Source organism: Papaver somniferum, chromosome 1 (assembly GCF_003573695.1).
Source record: "Papaver somniferum cultivar HN1 chromosome 1, ASM357369v1, whole genome shotgun sequence".
In the NCBI taxonomy this organism is placed as follows: domain Eukaryota; kingdom Viridiplantae; phylum Streptophyta; class Magnoliopsida; order Ranunculales; family Papaveraceae; genus Papaver; species Papaver somniferum.
In genome coordinates, this window is record NC_039358.1 from 241,631,487 (window position 1) to 241,656,109 (window position 24,623).

At 35.4% G+C, this 24,623-nt stretch overlaps 1 protein-coding gene across 1 annotated transcript; it reads right to left on the reverse strand.

Moving 5' to 3' along the window:
- Nucleotides 1–14,319: 14,319 nt before the first annotated feature.
- Nucleotides 14,320–15,690, reverse strand: LOC113339519. The gene is made up of 3 exons (XM_026584773.1): nucleotides 15,374–15,690; nucleotides 15,041–15,232; nucleotides 14,320–14,941 (listed from the first exon to the last, which is right to left on the reverse strand). Exons 1-3 carry the CDS (start codon nucleotides 15,680–15,682, stop codon nucleotides 14,513–14,515), a joined length of 930 nt encoding a protein of 309 aa, XP_026440558.1. The 5' UTR covers nucleotides 15,683–15,690; the 3' UTR covers nucleotides 14,320–14,512.
- Nucleotides 15,691–24,623: the final 8,933 nt, after the last annotated feature.

Below are 24,623 nucleotides of genomic sequence, written 5' to 3' on the forward strand. Positions count from 1 at the left end.
AAAGCTAGGCACAACACAGCCCACGGGCACATCACACGAATAAACGTGATGTACCGTGTTGTGCCGTGTTGGCACACGTGTTATAAACAATTTTAAATCATTTAATGTATACACTAAGTCATACATTATCACGAAAATTTAAATACACAACATATCATTTGAAATTATTTCAAATAAAATTAATAAATTTATTCATTAAAAGAAATAGTCCAACGAATATAAAATTGGATCATTGTCATGTAAATTAATGTTCTAATCAAATATAGGGCAACGACATTATCACAACGATATTGAAATATATTTTCTAAATATTTAGGTATTATATGTGTTGTTATAAAAATAAGCCAGCATAAAATGTCAAAAACTAGTTAGAATAGTGATTCTTTTGTGAAATATACACAAAATGTGATGTATTTTGCCTTGTTATATGGTTTACTTGTGCATGATATGACGTGCTTTCTTAACGTGTTGTGCTGGACTGGGCCACGTGTTTATCCGTGATGCGTGTTGTGCGGTGCTACTGTGACAATTAGGCTAACCCATCACAGCCCACAAAACTAACGTGCTGGGCTAAATCACGGGCTGGGCTATGCTCGTGCTGGCACAGCCCAATTTACACCTCTACGTGTTGTTGATCCAAAATGGGCCTTATGGGACAAAATATGTCTCGTTGCCCACTGGACCATTTCGATCTAAGATGGTCTTTGGATGCCTTATGGTAGATTCCCATTGTTGGTAGGATTTATGGATCCTGCTACTCCTTTGATTGTCAACTGTGTTACTATAGCTTTGAAGAAAATTTGAGAAATGGTTGGATTTTAGCATCTTTACTGGATGTAGATTTGGATTTGATAATTTTAATCTAGATCAAACCATTTAAACTAGTTTTGTTATTTATGATGTTCTTGAAAACGGTTTATATATCATTGTAAAAAGTGTTAATTGTGTCTGTTTTTAATCTACTGGCCAGTCATGTAACTGAGTTGACTCACATTATTATTCAAAAAGATGGGTGTTGGAATAGCACGCATCCGTGAGCTACCTACATAGTATTTCTTAGTCAACTATGTAACTCATCACATAGAATAATTCTTAGATTTCTCATTGTTAGGACCCTACTACTACATAAAATTAATCATTGAACACACATCCACTGAAGAAAGCTAATATTTCAAAAATTAAACAAATTTATGGACTCAAAACAAAACTAAAGGAGATGAATGTCAAAGATTTGCCAAATTGTGGGAAGAAGAATGAAGAACTGGGTCAGTTTTACATCCACCCAATCTAATCAACATTATACCAACAAGATAAAAGTGTTTCTCTGTGTAATAAATACCCCAGTAATAATTATACTCACCCCTTTCCGTCTGTAGTGCGAGCTCCAGAGGTTTGGGAGGAACTAGTGTATATATAGTATAGCCCAACTGGCTCCGAAGCCTAAGTTGGGCTTCCAAGCCCTTTTTGCTCAATTGCAATTTGCACGCTTATCGAGATGTTGCTTCCCCGTAGTAGGATTTCTGGCTCCGCCAAAGGTACGGGGATTTTGCATTAGTTAAGGGAGATCTATGTTTCGTTGAAATTTTCATCTACTAAAAGCCAAAGTGTTAATCAAGTATGTTTTGGTGAATTTTCTTTCTTAAAAGCCAAAGTGAAATGAACAAAAGTAGTCCTTAGAGAAGATAAGATATCAACTTGATTAGTAGGTTTGTTCATCAAAGCCAAATCTTTCTCTTACCGTCTCTTTTTGACATTCTCCTTCCCACTTTATATTCTGTCGAGCCAATATCATAAAGTGAAGCTGCGGCGAATTTAGAGACATATATCGAGGGGCTAGCCATCCAACTTACATTCAATTGGGTTCCCCTGCTAATTCCCAGAGGTTTTTAGGGAGTCTTGGAGACCCATGTCGCAAATACTTGGCCTTCTTCATCAATTACACCCAAACATAATCAACCTAAGACAGAAACCACCAGCCTAATTCTGGTAGCATAGCATTTTGTTCATGTGTTTCGAGTGACCAGTGAACCATGCCCAACAGTTACGCAACTGAATGCCAAGAATTTGTAGTGAGTTCTAATGAAATTAGGATTTAAAGCATTCACGTTGGTTTGGAATTTTAGAGCCAAAACAACGAATTTATTTGATTGTATCAATCTTTTGAATTGGAGAAAACATATCTCAACGAATTAAATTTACATAAGTGGAAATCAAAAACTGTAAAACAAAAACTGTAAAACTGGATGAGTTACAAGACTGATTAATTCATCCAGTACTAATACTACTCGTGTTCTTGGTCTTCTTGGTAGCACTGATCAAGGAAATTGAAGAACCAAGCATATTCGACGGAGCACCGGATGAAACATCAGAAAATGGGCTATATAGCCAAAAATGGATGTTTTCTGGGCCAAATGGACGGGTAGAGATTTCATCTGGGTCAAATGACCAAAAGAATCTTTTGATTGAAATGGACACAGCTACCCTGCCACGTCCACCAAAACCTTAACTCGTTCTTCTTCTCTCTTCAACAAAACCACCAACACCTTCATCTTCTTCCACCTCCGTTAATCCCATCTCCACTACCAGAAACACCAAATATCACCATCGACAGACATCAAATTTCTCCACCACCAACATCGACACCACCACCACCATCTCTACTACCAGAAAACAACAACGCCGTCGACAACATCGTGTTTATCCATGTCTATAACCAGATCTATCAGCACCACCATCGACAATACTACAGCCACCACCATCAACATCTACAGCAACTACAACCAACACCACCACCTTCCTCCACCACCGCAAACATCAACATCATCGTCGACATTGATATCACCACCACCACAAAAACAACGGCAACCCTAATTAAATGGAGAGTTCTCAAATTCATTCAAAGCAAAATTAGGGTTTTCTCTTCCAACCAAAATTAGAGTTCTCAAATTCATTCACTGGTAAGTTTCTCGATCCTAATTTTTTTTCATGATTTTATTAACCGAACTCATCAATTTCACAGGAATTGATGTTAACTACCTTAATTTTCTGAAATGAATCATTTTTATGAGTGAAATTTCATTCTGTTTTTTTCTTCTTGTGTAAACACGGATGAAACTGGTGTTTAGGCGTTAACTACCTTAATTCTCTCGATTTTCCTTCCACAATGACAGTGATGATGAAATTAGCGAATTAGTTTGTTTTGAAATTGATTTCATCAATGTTTGATAGTAACATGAAAATTGGTTTCATCTGTTCTGGATTGACCTGAAATTGTTTTTATCCATGTTATACTAGGATGAAACCAGTATCGTCCTGTTTTGGATTGACCTGAAATTGGTTTCATCCATGTTATACTAGGATGAAACTGGTTTCATCTAGTTATAATCTGTGATATAATTGTGCTTTCGTCAACATACTCACGATGAAATCAGTTTCATATAGATCACTCATTGATATAACTTTATTTCGTGAAAATACTCAGGATGAAACCACTTTCATCTAGTTGTAGTTCTGGATTGACCTGAAATTGTTTTTATCCATGTTATACGAGGATGAAACCAGTATCATCCTTTTTTGGATTGACCTGAAATTGGTTCCATCCATGTTATACTAGGATGAAACTGGTTTCATCTAGTTATAGTCTGTGATATAGTTGTGTTTTCGTCAAAATACTCACGATGAAATCAGTTTCATATAGATCACTCATTGATATAACTTTATTTCGTGAAAATACTCAGGATGAAACCAATTTCATCTAGTAGTAGAATGTAATATAACTTTTTTAAGGTATTACTTTCAATAGAAGATGAGAAGATATTACTAAGGTTGTAAAAGACGGTTTCATAATCGTTATTATTTAATCATGAAGTGTGTTTCTGGTTTAGTTTCTAATACGTTTGTTTTTGTTTTAGTCCAACCTGACTACTCCACTAGATCGATATGATGAGATATTGACTTGTGCAATATGATGCAAGGCAGACAATATTGATGCAAAACTTACTTTAAAGTAAAAAGGATAATCTGTCTTCAGGATTCGTGTTATGACTAACCCCAGGATTAGCTTATGTGAATAATGTCGTGGTTGCTTGGGAGGTAAATGATTTGTAGTTTTTATTGATGGTTTTCGTGGTTTTGTTTGCCTTATCTTGTCTTTGTTCCCTTAATGTTCTAGTGGTTTTGATAATTGAATGATTTGTTTTTCCATAGCGTGGTTAGCTCTAAGCCTCTAGTTTTCACCGATGGTAGTAGCCAGCTTGGTGTTTAAAGACGGAGAATTGCATCGGTCACTGAGAGTTTTAACTTACTTTTCTCATTATACATTGTGGAGCACTTTTGGTTCTCTATCTATATGTGATACATGGCATTTTGTATATTCTGGATTATCTTTGCTTATTATATTGGTTTCGTTAGCCTCAAGTTGTTTGTCGAGATTATGGAGCTTCTCCGGTAAAATTTAACTTTTTGTTTGCTGCATAGTTTTGAATGAGTATTGACCTGCTTGTATGTGGTAGATTGTTGTTTGAGATATGGCAGTATCTGCATCATGATTTATCATACTATAGATTTTGTTAGGTGTTCTGTCTTGCTTCCATCTTCATTAATTTTATTCCCTTTTGTTGTTAGCAAACAAAGTCATAGAAAGTAACTGATCATATGGTTGGTGTACATGCTGAGATCGATTGATCATGTGACTAATTTTGTCGTCCAACTGACATATGTGTCATTCGTTATGCAAGAAATGCAATCTGGAGTGCTCATGTTGCTCTTGTATTTGGCCAGGGGGTGTCATCTGAACTTATACGAAGGAGTAGTTGTTATTCTCGACTTTCAGGACGGTGTCAAACATGGTTTTATCTTTTACATATTGCTGACCTGCATCTTATCTTGGCGTCGAATTCCTTGATTGGAGTTTGTCTCGTCTGAGTTATGAAGTTTTTTTACGACAAAACAGACTCATATTGATGCAACATCATAGCCTCTGTTTTTGTAGAGTGAGTCCGGAAAATACACGTGTGCTTCAGCAATATTGATGCAACATCATAACCTCTGTTTTTGTAGGGTGAGTCCGGAAAAATCTAATCCTCCAACTGCTTTGTCAATGTGTGAACCCGGTAAAATCTAATCCTCCAACACCTACGCATATTGTTCGACAGTATGCGTAGGTGTTGGACTTATTGGTTTGTATGTTTATGCGCACTTTAGAGATGCTGAGGGTCGGGATGTGATTTTCTTTTTTGATAACATTTTCCGTTTCACTCAGGTAGGTGTTGTCGGCACTTGTTTAGACTGCTCTGATTTTTTATTTTCCAGATTATTAGAACTTCCTGTTCCAGGCTAATTTTGAGGTGTCTGTTTTGCTTGGTCGTAGCCTAAAAAGTGGTATTTTAGGTGTTGCAGTTAAGAAGCACGTACAACTGGTGGAGTTTTGGTTGTTGTTAGACTAAAAAGGGGTATTTTAGGTGATTGATACTTTTTTTTTTCCTGGGTCAAATATCCATTTTGGCTAAATGAACAGTATTTTTCTGTTTAATGTCCATATAAACAGTATCTAAACCTAGCAGTCCGTTTCACCCAAGAGATGTTTGTGTTGGTCTTTTTGACCAATTTTGTGATGAAACATTCCTTTCAAACCAAAGAAAAGAAAACTAACATATTTAGCTTTCTTGAGCTTCCCATTTCTCAAATTCGCATTCAGGGCTCTCCTCCCTGATTTTCAAATGATTGTTCTTCAGACTCATCATGCCTTCTCTTTTTCAACATTTTCTTGCCTTCTTCTTCACTTTCAGCCTCATGTTTTTGCAATATTTCAGTTAGTGAAGGTTTTGATAGATCTCTTGCTCCCTATCATCATACAAATCAAAGAAGGTAAGAATAACCTAAGATTGTCAATAGATTAATAAATAGACCCAGAATTGAATCATTTAAAGATTGTGAATGATGGTAGAGAAATTGAAGATTCATTAATTACCTCAATGGATTTATGTAAATTTCCTTTTAGTTGAAATAAAGTGGAAGAAATCGAATTAAATCCTCGCAGAAGAAGCGAACAATCTTCATCTCTTGTTGATGAAACTACTTTCAGAGGGAGCTCGGAATTTTGATCAATTGATTGTCGGTTTTAAAGAAGAGTATTGACTCGAAGTGTGCTCCAATAGTCTTGTTTCTCTGATGAAGGGGGACTACATGGTAATAATAATGGTGAAGATTTAGATTCCATTGAGATATTGAATTGGGAAGTAAAAGAAGAAGATGGAGTATCTAAACAAACTGACATTCATCTGAGACTTGTAGAAACCGAGATATGGAAAGTGTTTAGATTGTGATTTAAAATAAACAGAGTGAGTAACGGCTAGTTTTCCTACTTAAATCCACGTTCTTTTCTCTTGACTGGACTTCTCCTACTTAGCTCTGGACCTTTTCGCTACAAAGACAAAAGTGATCCTGCTTCTCTTGTGAGAACCGATCCCGTGTCTATAAGGGTCCTGTGAGAAAAAAAATTGCAGGGCCTTTTATACGTGGCATTTTTAGGGGCGACCCCAAAAATATTAGGGGCGACTTTTTTATTCCCAACCCTATACAAGGTTAAAGGATGTCCAAAATTGCAGAGATTACCTATGTACCCTTACATAATCGGTAGCTTTGTAAGTGGTATTATATACCGATTACCAGTACTATCAATTTTGTGGCCGTTAGCAATCGGTAGATAGGTGAAGTTCATAAATAACTTCATAAAATACCGATTATTCTAGTTTCCAAATTCGAAAAAATTGAGATTTTGGCAAAAACAAAATTTGGGGCTCCTTAATATTCGGAGGTTAAGGTTCCTTATTTAACTTTCGATTATTGTTGTTTCCAAATTCGAAAAGTTGGTGATCTCGGCAAAAACAAAATTTGGGACAACTTTATAATCGGACGTAAGGTTAACTTATTAACCTACCGATTATTCCAGTTTCCCAAATTCGAAAAAATTGAGACTTCGGCAAAAACAAAATTTGGGGAAACTTTATAATTGTAAGTTAGTGTAACTTATTAACCTACCGATTATGTAGTCGGTTTTTCTAAAAAGTAGAGTCGTTGGCACTCTAAACGCTATATAAGGATAGTATCCTTTTACCATATATGGAACACAAATACGTTTAAACTCTCTCCAACATCATCTTCAACATAATGGCCCAACCATTCATTAATCCTACGGAGTTCACGATAGAAGAAGATTTATCTTTATGTAGGCTTTTATGTTCAATTTTATCCGAGACGAGGAGAAGAACGTAGGAAAGGAGGCATAATGAGTATGAGTTATTTGGGGATAATTCACGAAAAATTCTGCGCCGACACCGGTAACCCAAATAACCGTCACTTCGCTGATCTTTTCTGCCGAATTGGTTCAATAAACCGACACGTCGAAGAATTCGTCCATTTAACTTATCTTGTGAATCATTATCGATTGAGGGGTGAAACCAATGATGAGTTTATAGAACGATCTCTCGGGTGGCGGAGATGGAAAAGATCAAGGTTCCGTTATGAAGCTTATTTCAGAATCCTTAGGGAGATGAAAATATTTAATCCGTTTAGGACTCGTCCAACACGTCCACGGCGCTAATCACAATACCTTGTAATAGAATTGTGGAAGTTCAATGAATAGTTATGATTGTGAAATTATTATGATTTGTAGGTGATATCGTTATGAATTTCAAATTATTTATGACAATCGGAGGTTTTAGTTCTTTATCTAACTACCAATTATACCCCAACGACTAATTTGTTCAAAATAAACTAGCTGTGCCTCGAAAAACACACACAATCGGTTAATAATATATATTGATAATCCTCCGATTATAGTACTCTAATGAAACTGAGAACTCTATTGACAAAACATCATATAATCGATAATACATAACGATTCAGAGTTTCCGATTATGAATAATCGGGAGTAAATGGTCAATACCTGTCTACCGATTCTATATAATCATTGCACGTAATTTCAGTACAGTCTTGTAAAAATACGCATCAACGGCCATATTTTTAAAAAAGGGAGACGTTGTGACTCTGATCTATATAAGGAGGGTAACCTCTTCTTATTTATGCAACAAACAACACATATATAGCATTGTATATTCTAAAAATAGATTTTCCATCGTCTACTCTTGTGAATTCATTATATATCTCAACTTACAATAATGGCAACGTTTGGCGCAGCTGAAGATTTAGCGATTGTGAAAACATGGTACCACGAAACAAGACGTGAAGATGTCATGGCCGGAAGGATCAAACCCGAAGTCTTTTGGAGGAGGGTGTATAGCCAACTTGTGCGAGAGTATGGAAGTCCAAAGTAAAGATCCCCTCAACAAGTTCATGATCGGTTTCCAAAAAGGAGTGAACGATTACATAACGATACAAAAGAGGATCTTTAACCTTAACCTCTTAAGCTTGTCGATCCAACAATTTGTAAGTATTTGCGTAGTGTAGGAAAGTATCAGGCCTCAAATAATAATCGTCATCAACCGCTACAATAGCCTACGTACGGCAACAACAAGTTATGCATTAACAATCGAAAGAAGTAGTTAGAAGCTTGATAACCGATTATAACACAATCGGATATCAAAGACGACACAAGGATACCAATTATCAGTCAATCGGTAGTAATATACGACCCTAAACTACCGATTAACGAAATGGAAAAATGTACAATTGTTCTGTGTAAAAAACTTCAATAATCGGAGGTATTTTTAGTTCCCAAACGTCCGATTACAAATCAACCAGAGATAAATGTGAATACAGTAGAACCGATTATATGTTGTAAAATTCGAAATTCAAAAGTTATTTTCTTTCAGGGGTGACAAATATAATCGGAGGATAACTAAATTTATAAACTACCGAATATGAAATATGAAGAATTACGAAAGTTTCATTTGAGGAGAAATTTGTTTTTGGGGAGACTACCATAATCGGAAGATAAATGCATTCATAAACCACCGATTATGAAATATGAAGAATTAGAATTTTTTTCATTTTTGGAGAAATTCGTATTTGGGGCGATTTCGAAAATCGGTAGATAGGTAAATTTGTAAAACTACCGATTATGCAAAATTTAAACTTTCGATTTGCGGATTTTTCATAATCGGTAGTTTTATGCATCCACAAATTTCCGATTATAGATATTTTGGAACCAGTATAACATGTAATCGGTAGCTAAGGTACGCCATTAGCTACCGATTATGTGTCGTTCATGGCATTCAATGCATGCAGAAATTGAGTTTTCTCGTTGAAAAACATACACGAATGCACATAACATGGGTATTAGAGTTTTTTAACACAATACATGTATGTTTGATGCATCGTTAGCTTCAATCTCGGGTGATTCTCTGTTTTCCTCCATCAAAGCGTCGTCTACGGTTTCATCTCCACAAAAATTTGGATCATTCAACATAAACCCCAAATCTTCTTCTCTAAACGGTAGTGAATCTTCAACGTTCACTTGTTCACGTTCTTCTTCATACCCATCCATGTTTATGGAAGTTGGCAACAATCAGAAGTTGGCAACATATACCCACTTCTTCTTCTTTTTTTTCTTCTTCTTCTCTCACTCAATCGGAAGTTAGGGACATATCTCGCAATGACTCAAAAACTTCCAAACACTAATATATAGACACATTCTACACTACCGATTGTGTATTTACCTTCCGATTTTTGTAAACCTACCGATTGTTGTTTTGGCTACCGATTATAAAAGGGAATGTTAGCCTAAATATCCACACATTAATCGGTAGCTAGTGATTCAATTTACCCTACCGATTCTTTGTTTACCTACCGATTAAGGTGTTGGCTACCGATTATGGAAGGACATAGTTGCCATTTCAAAAAATCGGAGATAAGGGGTAGCTTAGATTTACGTTAGGTGACATTTTTTGTCTTTTTGTGTCGCCCCTAATTTTTCTGGGGTCGCCCCTAAAAATGCCAAGCTTTTATAAGGTCAATTTATTTTTTTTATACTTTTACAACAACAATATGTAGAAAGTGTCAATAATATGTATTTAATTTGTAAAATTATAGACGATGGTGCAATAGATAAAATCTGAAGTGAAACGGGAGTAGTAGCTCTTTTCTGTTTGTTAATGTCCGTCTACAAGAACAAGAATACCCGAAAGAAACTCAAAACATATAGCCATGGGTTACACCAAGATTTATATATACGAAGGTGGTAATATATGATAAAAATGCAAATTTAAGTATAGTTCAGGGGCTGGTAAATAAATAAAAAATGGAGATGGTAATAATATGATAAAGATGCAAGATCTAACTATAATTCAGGGGATGATAAATCTAACCAAAAAAAATCACAAATTGATGGTCTAGTGGATCGTTGTACCTAAGTATCTCATCCAAGGTCACGCGTTCGAGTTCTTGTAAAAGCAAAAAGAAAAAAATAAATTTATTTCGTTTTAAAATGTTGGACTAGACTGGGATTGAAAGGGAAAGTAAGCATACACTATAGGGGAAAAGGCCCTCGACAGAGCTGGGCATGTACGTTCGCACAACTTACACGGCCTCAGGGACGGCTCCGTCTCTTGTATTGGGTTATTAATAAAATATCCAAAATAAACCGAGTCAAGAAAATTCCAAATCAATATTCTCTTTGTTCTTTTATTTTGGTGTTTATTTTTCAGTACATGTAGACCTGTTATTATTGATGGGGTAGGATCCGTTGACATGATTAGAATGACACAATCTTGAAATTTTAGCATCATTTTTTACTAAACCCAACCGGTAGTGAATTTGAAGTTATTTTTTTTGGTGACATATTCTTCTAATAAGTCTCTACACTCCAACCAAAAATGAAAGCATTCCAAGATGTATAAGACCACCATCTACCATTTTGAATATCAACCGTTGAAGATTAATGGTTGAAATTAAAATTAATGGATGGTGAAGTTTCATATCTCGGAATGCTCTCATATTTTTTGTAGAAATGTAGAGTTTTATATGAGGAATATGTGACAAAAATCTTAGCTTCAAATTCGTTGTCATTTGGATATTTTATAAAGAATAGTGCCACCATGTAATGATAATGTCATTCTAACCATGTCATCGGATCCTTCCCCATTATTAATACGTCGCATCGTTTTAATCTATGTCATGATCCACAACTTATCATTGCGATTTATACATATGTTGTGGAAGTCCCATTTGGTGCACACTCTTTTAATAGCGTGCTTGTAACATAAAACTTACCTCGTAATTTAATATTTACTCTGTGACTGAAGACGTATAGTTTTATGCAATTTTTTTCCCCATGACTTAAAATTTGCAATCTTAATCAAAACAGGGCTTAGCCAGGATTTCGAGAGAAGAGAGTATTAGAAAGAACGCTTTTTTAGGGACCATGGTTTTTTTGAGGGACCATGATTTTATTAGGCCACCTTCCGTATAGTTATAAGGGGTGTCCTAAAACATTGAAATGACTAACTTATCATTAACCTAATTTAATTTAAAACCAACCCAATAACCACCTATATATATATATAACCACCACCTCCTCCCACCACCACCTCCCACCATCGCCGATTACCACCACCACCACCTCCGATTATCACCACCACCAACCACCGATTACCACCACCACCACCGCCGATTACCACCACCACCACCTCCGATTATCACCACCACCAACCACCGATTACCACCACCATCTCCGATTACCACCACCACCACTATATATATATATATATATATAGCTTAATTTAAAACATTAACAAAGATATTCTCACAAACCCATTACTTGTCATTCGTTTTTGGTTGAATAAATGAGAAGTAATCATTAAAATGAGTTGAAAATGGAAGTTGCAGAGAGGTTTAATGGAGGATTTTTTTTCAGAGAAAAGTTCGGTTATCAAGAATTAATTTTTTCTTAACGAACTCAGTGTTCGGTTGATTCGCAAAAAAATACTTTTAACTGAACTCCTTGTATTAGAACAACACAAGTCCATAAGTTCGGTTCCTTCGCAAAATAAGGATATCACCGAACTTTAGTTTACGAAAATAATGAGAAGTCCACAAGTTCGGTTCGTTCGCAAAAATGTTAAGTTTTCTTTGTAACCGAACTCTACCTTTGAAACTTCGTAACCGAACTCTACCTAATTCGCCAAGAAATAAATTTCGTAGTAACCGAACGTTTGCCTAATTGCATATATGCATATATAAGCCCAGTTCGGTTGATTCGCAAAATATGTTGAAGTTTGCGAACCAGTGGAACTTCTAACACTAGGTTACTTTTAACCTGCAGTTCGGTTGGGTACTTGGTTGCATTGAAGTTTGCGAACTAACCGAACACACAAGATGTACCCAAATAAATTGTTAAGTTCAAAGTTCGGTTACCTACCATTTTATCCTCGGTAACCGAACATTACACTGTACGACCAAAACCTCCATTAACGAGCGAGTTCGGTAACCTGCGTGTTTGGAAAGCGTAACCGAACTACACTTTCAGGTGTGTTCGGTTACATGTTCTTGACATATGGTAACCGAACTGGCCCAAATCTACATAAAAAATTTCATTTTTTTTGAAAGTTTGGAGCAATTCAACCAACATTATCTAAGTTTGAAGCATACCTGGGTACCCAAATACCCTTCCTCCGGTTGTGGTTGGTAAAATCCATCGTTTTTCATGTTTTCCTTCTTCATCTTCTCTAACTTTACTCTCTCAATAATTCTACTTCTTTAAAAAAAAAACCATCTGATTTTTTAATCTCTCACTAATTATCTTTAACTTAATCATCTCACTAATCATTACACTAACTATTATTAACACTAACTAATCATCCCCCAAAATTAACCAGGAGGATAATTTAGGTATTAATATAAATATCTAGATAAGGGATGACCTAGATTTACTTCTAATGTCTTTACCCAAAATAAAACCATGGTCCCCAAAAAAAACCATGGTCCCCAAAAAATCGTTCAAAAGAAAATTTACATGGTAATAAAAACTATTCTATCTTCGGGAAAATCTACATCGTAATAAAAACTATTCTATCCATAACACGTCAAATCTCGTGATTTATCTCAAGAAGGATATCAAGAGCAGTCACACCATGAATCTACTATTGGGATTCAGAATATATAAAATAAATCATATTTTCTTTCACAAAATTGGTTAAAAAGACCCAAATCAACAATACCTAAGTAAAAAAGATTTGTAAAATTTGATACTGTTCAAATGGACGAGAATGTAAAATAGCCCGGATGTAAACAGTTTCATCCTACCCATTTTCAAATACTTTTTCATACTTTTAATTTACATCAGGATACATCTAGTTTCTTCCTCGTTCTTTTTTAAGTTTAAGACAAGATGAATCCAGTTCCATTCTTGCTATTTTTTTGGTGTCCATTTCACCGTACTAATTTTTAGTCGTCCATTAGAATCATGTTTTAAAAATATTAGAACCATGTAAACAGTAGATTACTGCTGCAGCAGTGAGGACCGACCAAAAAACGCACATGCATGCATCACTTTTCGAGTTGGTAAAGTATGTTCTCAAGAAATCTACATGCCAACTACACAATTTTCTTTTATTTCAAAAACAATTACAAGTCTTAATAGGAATTTATAGTATAAAAGGAGAAACATAGTGCATAAATCATCTTTGCTAAATGACTGCTGTGCCGCTCTGTAGGCCAACCAACGATTCATCCCTTCTAGTTTTAAAGTAAGATCGAATATTTTAGGAGTGTTATCTGTTAGATCAAGCACCATGGTGCACATTGTTCCTCAGTGCTGCAGCAGTAATTTTTAATCGTCCATTAGCCAAAGTGTACTCAAGTATGTTGCGGTGATTTTTCTTTCTTAAAAGCCAAAGGGAAATGAACAAAAAGTAGTGCCTAAAGAAAACAAGACATCAACTTGATTAGTAGGTTTGTTCCCTTTACTGTCTCTTTTTGACATTCTCCTTGGCACTTTACATTTTGTCAAACCAATATCATTCCCATGAAAGTGAAGTTGAAGCTCATTTAGAGGCAGACTCGGAGGAGGATTTTGTCACCCTTTACCGTCTCTTTTTGTTCATGTTTTCCATTGAGCGTAGACCAAGCCCAAGTATTAGCAGTGAGTTCTGATGAAATTAGGGTTTAATGCTTCTGGACAGACCCAGAAGTGACACCACGGCAAAACCGAATCCGCTTTTTGTCTCACAGATTTTTATTGGTGGGTCCCGGTGGGCCTGCGGAGGACAGCATGGGTCCCGCTTTGGGTTTGGCTTTATGTTTAGCGTTTTTTTTGTGGTTCGTTGAGAATTTTTGTTAAGGCATTCCACTTTAGTTTTTAACTTTAGAGCCAAAACAACAAATTTGTTTGATTATATCAATCTTATGCATTAGAGACAAAACATATCACAACCAATTACATTTACGCAAGTTAACCAGAAACCTTGAAATGAGTTGAATTGAATTCCAACACTTGATTGATTCATCCGGGACTAGCTAGTACTACTCGTGTTCTTCGTCTTCTTCGTAGCACTGATCAAGGCCCAACAATGTGACTTGGAGGTGTCAACTGAGCTTCAAATTCACTACAGTTCGAGCCATCATCATCTGAAGGAGAAGGAGAATCAAAATCCAAGCACATTCCGCGAACAACTTGTTCATATGTCTGATCAATATCTTCAGAGGAGCAGGTGAGTTGATGGTATTCAACAAGCTGGTGAAGACACTGATTTTCTCTAACTAGATTCGCATTCTCAGTCGCTAATCGTGACTTCTCTGCAAGCAAAGCTTCCAATTGAAGTCTCACCAGATCATCTTCTTCACCACCCTTGTTAGATCCATTGCGAAGTCTCATGTTTTCTTCCTCGAGCATATCGCATCTCTCTTGCATAAATGATAAATCGGATCGTATCGATTTCAATTCTCTAGCAAGTGTAGCTGCACTTGCTGCCATTGAGATCGCAAGCTACAATACACAAGCAGGAAAAACACAAATTAGAACGAAACACATTTGACAGAACACGATATGATGAACATTCTTCAAATCAAAGAAAAGAAAACCAACATTTTTAGCTTTCTTGAACTTCAAATTATCTTTCAATTCGACATCTGCTCTCTGATTTTCGAATGATTCTTCATCAGAATCATCATGCCTTCTCTTTTTTAACCCTTTCTTGCCCTCTTCTTCTTCTACACTTTCAGCATCATTATTTTGCGACACTTCAGTTAGTGAAGGTTTTGATAGATCTCTTGCTCCCTATCATCATACAAATCAGAAGAAGTTAAGACTATAGTCTATATATAACCCAGAATTTTCAATCAGTTAATAAACAAACCCAGAATTGAATCGTTTGAAGATTGTAAAACATGGTAGAGAAATTGAAGACTGATTAATTACCTCAATGGCTTTATGTAAATTGCCTTTAAGTTGAAACAAAGAGGAAGAAATCGAATCAAATCCCCGCAGAAGAAGCAAAGTATCTTCATCTCTTGTCGATGAAACTACTTTAAGAGGGATTTCTGAATTTTGATTAATTGATTGGCGATTCTCAAGAAGGGTATCCACTCGATTCCGAAGTATGCTCCAATAGTCTTCTTTCTCTGATGAAGGAGAACTGCTTGAGTATAATAATGGTGAAGATTTAGATTCCATTGAGATATTGAATTGGGAAGTAAAAGAAGATGGAGTATCGAAACAAACTGACATTAATCTGAGGCTTGTAGAAACCGAGATATGGAAAGTGTTTTAGATTGAGATTTAAAAGAAACAGAGAGAGAGAGTAACGGCTAGTTTTCTTACATCTCAACGTTCTAGTCTTTTGACTGGGGTTGACTTACCTACTTTTAGATCTTGACCTTTTCAGTACAAAGACAAAAGTAACCTTGTTGCTTCTGCATTCAAGCAATTTTGAAGGGATGCTTCAGTTGGACCGTAAAATGTTTGTCATGTGTGCATATCACTTGAAATCTTTCCATTCATGTGAAATATTTGGTATAACACGATCCAAAAATTAAATTGGAGCCGATTCTAACAATTACGAGTTTCGAACCCCTACTTTCGCAGTGGGAGGGGTCAAAATATCACCTAAATCTATCTCGTAATTCAATATTTAATCTGTGATAGGAAACATGTATTTTTATTCGAGATCCAAAATTTTCATATGATTCAAAATTTGCATCCTAATCCAAGGATGGGCTAAGCCACAATTTCAAGAGCAGGGGCAGCAAAAACAAATGGCTTAGGCTTTCTAAGAGAGATGGGAGAAAGCACCAATTAGTTTTTAAAGAACGATTTTTTGGGACCATTGTTTTTTTGGGGACCATGGTCCTATTAGGCCATCTACCCTATAGTTATAAGGGGTGTCCTAAAGCATTGAAATGACTAATTTATCCTTAAACCTAAATTAATTTAAAACCAACCAAATAACCACACACACATATATATATATATAGCCACCACCTCCCACCATCGCCGATTACCACCACCAACAACAACAACCACCGATTACCACCACCACCACCGCCGATTACCACCACCACCACCTCCGATTATCACCACCACCAACCACCGATTACCACCACCACCTCCGATTACCACCAACCACCACCAATATATATATATAGCTTAATTTAAAACATTAACAAAGATATTCTCACAAACCTATTACTTGTGATTCGTTTTTGGTTGAATAAATGAGAAGTAATCATTAAAATGAGTTGAAAATGGAAGTTGCAGAGAGGTTTAATGGAGGGTTTTTTTTCAGAGAAAAGTTCGGTCATCAAGAATTAATTTTTTCTTAACCGAACTCAGTGTTCGGTTGATTCACAAAAAAGTACTTTTAACCGAACTCCTTGTATTAGAACAACACAAGTTCATAAGTTCGGTTCCTTCGCAAAATAAGGATATCACCGAACTTTAATTTACGAAAATAATGAGAAGTCCACAAGTTCGGTTCGTTCGCAAAAATGTTAAGTTTTCTTTGTAACTGAACTCTACCTTTGAAACTTCGTAACCGAACTCTACCTAATTCGCCAAGAAATAAATTTCGTAGTAACCGAACGTTTGCCTCATTGCATATATGCATATATAAGCCAAGTTCGGTTGATTTGAAAAATATGTTGAAGTTTGCGAACCAACCGAACTTCTAACACTAGGTTACTTTTAACCTGCAGTTCGATTGGAAACTTGGTTGCGTTGAAGTTTGCGAACTAACCGAACACACAAGATGTACCCAAATAAATTGTTAAGTTCAAAGTTCAGTTACCTACCATTTCATCCTAGGTAACCGAACACTACACTGTACGACCAAAACCTCCGTTAACGAGCGAGTTCGGTAACCTGCGTGTTTGGAAAACGTAACCGCACTACACTTTCAGGTGTGTTCGGTTACATGTTCTTGACATATGGTAACCGAACTGGCCCAAATCTACATAAAAATTTTAATTTTTTTTGAAAGTTTGGAGCAATTCAACCAACATTATCTAAGTTTGAAGCCTACCTGGGTACCCAAATACCCTTCGTCCGGTTGTGCTTGGTAAAATCCATCGTTTTTCATGTTTTCCTTCTTCATCTTCTCTAACTTTACTCTCTCAATAATTCTACTTCTTTAAAAAAAACATCTGATTTTTTAATCTCACTAATTATCTTTAACTTAATCATCTCACTAATCATTACACTAACTATTATTAACACTGACTAATCATTACCTAAAATTAATCAGGAGGGTAATTTATGTATTAGTATAAATATCTAGATAAGGGGTGACCTAGATTTACTTCTAATGTCTTTACCCAAAATAAAACCATGGTCCCCCAAAAAAAATCATGGTCCCCAAAAAATCGTTATTTCTAAATGGGAAAATTAAGCGCAGGCCAAAAAAAATATTCTTATTGTCAGGCCCACAATTAATTTTAGATACCGTGACACCCAAAATTATCCGAAATTATTAAGAATCAATACATAACTCGTTTTTCAGGTATAACTCGTTATGCAGCCTAATTTTTCAGGGGTATAATTGGCAACACAACTTGGATATAACATATCTAAAAATACGCGCCTTGGAATTTTACAAATTTTATATCGTTGGAAATCTTTTTAAGAGAGCTACACAACGAGTACAAACAACAATATCAGAATTTTGTTTTTCACGAAAAAGTCGGAAGTGATCATTGTTTTAGGGAAAAGTTTCGAAAACTGACTACACATTCATTATGCAGCCTCCAAAACAGATGCATAACACAAAACAGACGCATAACGAATTATGCAATCATTTTCTCGACTGCATAACAAAGTTATGCATCTATAACGAGTTATGTAGCTATTGTTTTGGTTGATTTTAGTTCGTACATAAAATAATTGATGCATAATTGGTTATGCAGCCATATTTAAGGATACATATACGGTTATGCATCCATTTTCTCGATGCATAAAAGATTATGCAACAATTTTCTCGATGCATAATGCATTATGCATCCATTTTCTCGACTTCATGATGCATTATGCGTCAATTTTCAATTTCACACAAAATAACAAAGATGCCGGATAATGTGTTATGCATCCATTTTTGGACTGCATGACATGTTATGCACTCATAACGGCATCATCATCTTCTTCTTCTTCTTCATCGTTGTTCATCATCCAAGCTCAAATAAGCTTTATTATTATTCCCTGTATTTTCTAAATCTCTAATTAACTTTTCTTCATGTTCTACTTGATTGAAACAATTACAAAACCATATCTCCATCTCAGAACACATCTCAGATCCATCTTCTTAATCATAAAAAAAAATCCATTCATACATCTTTCGGAAACAACAAGATGTCGATTCATCTCATAACATCAGCTCAAACCCTAATTTTCGATTTCATTCATCTATTGTTTCCAATCTTCATGTGATTATATTGTCTATCAATATTATTAATCATAAGTCACAGTTGGGAGGAAGAAAAGAAAAATAATTGAAGAAGAAATTCCCATGAAGAAGAAGAAGATAAGATACGAAGAAACCAAATTTTATAAATTGTGGGTTTGGGAGAAATTTTCTCACGAAAAATGGGTGCGTGCGTGAACTGTTCCGCACGTGGGTTTCATGGTGTAGAAAATCTGTAGAATGGGTCTCCCTGTAGTTTTCACTTCCTAAATTGGGCTTGTGAAGCTTGAGTCTCTACCACCAAGGGGCAAGGGCGGGAATTGACTACCGACAATTGTGCCTCCACCCTTGGATCCAAAATCCACATATAACCCAAAGTTTGCCACCGTGATTGAATATTTGCCATGACCGAACTAAGTCTTGTAGAGCAAAATCTTCCCCATTGTGCAATGTTTTACCTTGTGATCCAAAATCCACATTACAATCGAAAATAAAATAAAATAAAATCCCTTGACTATAGTATACCTCTTGTGGTTCAAAATGTGCATCATTATCGTGTAATTTCAAATTTGCACGGTGACTCAAAATATATCCCATGATCCGAATAAAATATGTCACATAATCCAAGATTAGTCTCTTGACCAAAGTCTACACTAAAAGAAGGGTGATTCCACACATACCATGTTAAATTAGGTGAAATACCCCGAGTAGAAAATCAAGAACAATTACACAGCGAGCCTAACATCGAAATTCAGAATGTGTAAGGTGAATAGGCATAATGTGCACTCCCCCCTGGAGGCATCCTTATTATTAACTTTGATGATACTTGTAAGGCTATGGGCTGGATTTGGCTTTTAAATTAGACAATAAGCGTAGCACATTTTTCTCATGGCGTTGTTTTATTCTTCAACACTATTTCTCTTTTCAGATGTATCACGAATATCAATTAGTAGCGAGATAGTTTCGATGTTTCATTCAGCGCAACCAAAATTTCACTTTTTGCGGAATGGTTCAACGAGATTGTTTTATTTTTTGATCCGATGGCTGAGATGGTTGCGCTGTTCCATTTAGCGCGACCAAATTCTACCTTTCGCGACCATAAGACTTAGATGGATATACATGCTAACGTGGACTTCCAATCTAGATGCAAGATTGGAAGACCATAAGACTAAGCCTAATAACTTAACTAAAATTGGTGGCGTTGGTCTAATTCTTCGCAATTTTGAAGGGGCATTCAAGGGAGAACATGCATATACCTAGCTGAATCATGGAGTGCACAATAATCAGAATGCAGAGGACTACTGGAAGCAGTCAAATGGGCCAAAGAATTACAACTAGAAAAAGGTCTACTTCCATCTAGACTCAAAAAATTGTGATTGATGCGGTTAATAAAGATGTATTCAATAACGAGTGGAGACTTCGGAATTTAATTATTGAAATCAAATCTTTCTTTAGGAATTTTAACTCCTGCCAATGTATGCATGTGCCGAAGGAGAAGAATAAGGTAATTGACATTTTGTCGTAGTTAGATAGAGTTGTGAGAATGAGTGGTGTGTCTGGATTCAATCTCCTCCTAGTAATATCAATTTTCAATTACTGTAGGTTATAAACCATGTAAACTCTTGATTTTCATAGTTTTATGTTCTCTTGTTTCAAAAGAAAATAGTGTAAAAAGTGGTCCCCATTCTCTCTCTTACGAGAGATTTTCTTTTGAAAAACATATCATTTTCGATAAAGCTTTACAAAACGTTCGTATTGTCTTAGTTGGATTTACAAAACCATCGTATTTTTAATTAATGTTTATAAAATAGTCTTTTTCCATTCGACTTAACTATTTTGAAAAAATTGGTTCGCTAAAGACCCCTCGTCAGTTGACTAAAGTGGTTGAGGTGGTGGTGGTGGTGATGAAGTGATGATCGTTGGTGGTGTAAACATAAGAAGTTTCGTTGAACCCCGAAAGAGAAGCGGTGAATCCTTTACGTGAACGTCATGTTACAAACCTTAATTGGGATGTAGTTCTACTAAACATTAGTAGGGAAACAGTGAACCCAAGAGGGTGAAGCTATGTAACAACTTTGGATCCAATTTTTAGGAAAGAATTAAGTAATTGCAGTGAAATATGAATTTAATGACATAATTCTGAGGTTAACGGACGAATGGCTGGTTTGCAAAAACATGTTAACATTGTGACTATTTTGTGAACTGGATTATAAAAGTGTGACCACTCTTGATAATACCCTAAAGAAAATGAACAAAATATCTACATTGCAATTCAAAATCTAAAGGGTTATCCAAATTGGTCCTTGTGGGCCAAAATGGCCTTGTGGTCTAGGATATCTAATTGAAAACTTGATGCATGCTCCAAAATAGTGGTTGGGGACCAAATTACGTATCCGGGTCCAAACTTTGACGTGTTAGATTCTTATCCAAAATTTACAGGGTGGCCTGAGATTTAACGACTGCATGCTTCAAGTTCCCAAGTGTGCCTTAGAATGATATATGTGAACAGGATCACACAGAATGTGAGCAGAATTAGGTGATACCATTATGCCCGATACTGCGTTCCGGAGTATCTTGAATGCTCAGAGGTGACGTTTAACCGAGCATCGATAAAGTTTTTTTGATACATGAGTCAATTATGTGTGGTTACTGGTGTGGGTAATTCAGTACTCTATGCGAGAAGAAAACCGAAAACGTCATGCATGATCTAACTGCCAAGAATTGTCAATCAAGGACGTGGTTTCAAATTTCAAGCTAGCCTAGCTAGATAATTGTTTTCACGTATAAAACGTGGTTTCGGAATTGTTCCATTTTGGCAAACTATAATGTGACTCGCATTGAATAATTCTTAGACGAAAAGATACATTTACTGAAAAAAAAGATATTTCAATGGACGAAAAACGAAAGGTGATCCGATTTGCAAAAAATGGTCAAGATTTGTCTAGTGGTGTGAAGAATCAAGGATGGGCCAGTCTAACAACCACTCAATCTAATTAACATAATATTAATAAAGAATATTAGCATAAGAATTTTGTTTAATTTAATTTAATTTTTTGGTGTCGGCATTAACATTTACACCGTGAAAACAATATGCTCTCACCAAAATTGAAGCCTGTCGAACAATGTTAACTTCCTTCAAAAGTAATACATAATAATGTTTGCTCACGCAAAGATGCACTAATTAATCACTAGGAAACAACACTATGAGAGTGTAACACGAAAAAAAGGGAGTGAAATATCTTTCGATATAGTTTTTGTTCGATATCTGTATTCCTCATAGAATTTGGTAACTTTTGTAGTAGTTTCGTAAACTTTCGTTGCCTATTTTGTATATTTTGTTGAGTTTTACTTTTTAAATTTACAACTACTCTCTCCGTTTCAAAATAATAGACTGATTTCATATGTAATTTGTATATAAAATCATCCTATTTTTTTGAAACAGAGATAGTATATGTTATTAAGTTTTCTTTATTAAGAGCAAAAGTGATATGAACAATTAAATGAAGTTTTTAGATAGGTAAGGTCTAGACAAGATATCAACTTAATCAGGTTTTGTTCATCAGTGCCATAATGGCAACCAACATCTATCCCACAGTGTCAGCTTTTTTACTTCACATTTTCTCGTTACTACCTATAGTATATATCATTCACACGAAAACGAATGTTGAAGCTAATTTAGAGGGAGAAACCTAGAATGTACAAGATCATTCTTTTTGAACGTCGGTTAGTTTGGTATAGTTGAAGGTTATCACCTGGACAAGGAATTTCGTACCTAGAATGTGGATGCAACTATAATCTTATCATAATTCATCAAATATGAACCGTTAAATGTTATAAGTTTGTCTAGAATTGGACTTCATTCTACCTTTTTCTAAATCCAAAGTGAGACCAACAATCAAGAAAAGGTGGTAGATAGATAAGATATGGCTTAGGGAAGATATCAATTTAGGTTTGTTCCTCATAGCCATAATTGCCAACCAAACATCTTTCTCCCAATATGTCTCTTTTTGACTTTCATAGTTGTATCTTTCTCTTTAGAATATTCCTATAATATTATTCTTTCAATTTTATGTTATGGAAAATTTATTTTTCTTAATAATTATTTGACCAACTCAGAATAAACACACCATAAAAACTAACACAAATTTGTGTATAATCCAACCAAAAGTTTTATAGGTTGTGTGGAAACCAGAAACAGAAGTGTTTATGCTTCTTCAGAAATAGAAGTCAGAAGCAAAGATATTTTGCTTCACAAAGAGTAGATTTTTTTTACTTCTAGAAATTATTCTAAAATTTTACAACCAAATGACTTTTTGCTTTTTGACTTCTTACTTCTATCCATATGCGTTATTAATAAGCTTTTAGGTCAGTGTTTTCAGAGTACAATTTGAATTTTCGTTCTGTGTAAACCCATTTTTATTTGTTTCGTTTATGTTTTCTGGATAAAAGACTATTTATTTTAATTACGAAACCCTACGACAAAAACAATGAAACATAAAAAAATTAACACGTAGTCAAAATCTAGTTTAGACATTGGTTCAACATAATATGAATTCGACTTGTATGGGAATAGGTCTATTTTTCAACCTGATTTACAAATATAAGCGAGTTTTTTTTTTTTTTGGAAATTAGCAAATATATAATGGTGTTTCCATCCGGTAGGCAAGTCGATTAATATCTAACGAGTTTAGTCCATGTTTCCGTCAGACACAAGATAAATAGTGTGGCAGTTTCCTCTTATTCATCATTTTTTTACTAGTTCTCAACTCGTCTATCTGCAATACTTTTCAGGTTCTTCGAGTTCGATTCCGGATTACACTATTTTCAGGTTCATCACAAGATTCTCCAAAAAGGAAGAATCGACTATGTACAAAACTTTATAGGTTCATCGATTCCTGTTCAAGATCATTATACCGCTTTCAGAATCTTCGAATCATTCACCCTCACTACCAAGAAAATGTGGTCAGTCAATCCAACTCGGCGGATTAGATTGATGGGACAAAGAATGAATCGAGTCAAAAAGATAACTCAATTATTTAAAGGCCCAAAACGTTTTTTTGACAAGCAAGATAACATTCTATTAGACATTTCTTTTTTCTTTTTTTGTAAAAAACAATTTTACCAGGCTTTTATTATTTACAAATGTCAGAAAACACAGGTTTATAACTATGAGAAAAAAAAATAGATATAGGAAATGGACCTTTATGTCTGTATCGTAATTGGACGACGACCAAAGGGAGGAGTCCCTTAGTGATGAAAAAATGGTGAGTTTGTCCGACACAATGTTTGTGCAGAGAAACTGAAATTGGTTTTCTGGAAATCACAATTTCATGAAATTAAGCTCAAACTTGGGATCATCAATCAAATTGATTACAAATTTCAGTCAAACACCATTAAACAAACAGATTCACAGCTTAAAATTCTTTAAGATAGCCATCAAATTGATTGAAATCGATCAATTTCAGTATCATTTTATTAAAAAGCAGTTCCCTTTCATCGTCGGCCTTCACTGCTGCAGCAGTAATCTAGTATAGTTGTATCCATAGGAGAAAGTCACGAGTCCCATCTCCATAATAAATATTTTTACCTAGTGCAATTGTATAGTTGGTTTAGGGGGATAAACTTTACAGTGGGGCTAGCCCGAGTAGTTGGGTTCGGGTAGGAAGTTGGATCCGCCCTTGGTGTTTTAAATTCGGAAGCCAAATCAGCAAAATATTGGTATAAATAAATATTTATTCGCCAAATCAGCACAAATAACAAACAAATATAAAATAGAAA

Coding starts and splice junctions, on each gene's coding strand:
- LOC113339519 (XM_026584773.1), bottom strand. CDS start 15,682: ATGTCAGTTTGTTTCGATACTCCATCTTCTTTTACTTCCCAATTCAAT. Junction 15,233..15,373: donor ATTTACATAAAGCCATTGAG/GTAATTAATCAG, acceptor GTATGATGATAG/GGAGCAAGAGATCTATCAAA. Junction 14,942..15,040: donor AGTTCAAGAAAGCTAAAAAT/GTTGGTTTTCTT, acceptor TGTGTATTGTAG/CTTGCGATCTCAATGGCAGC.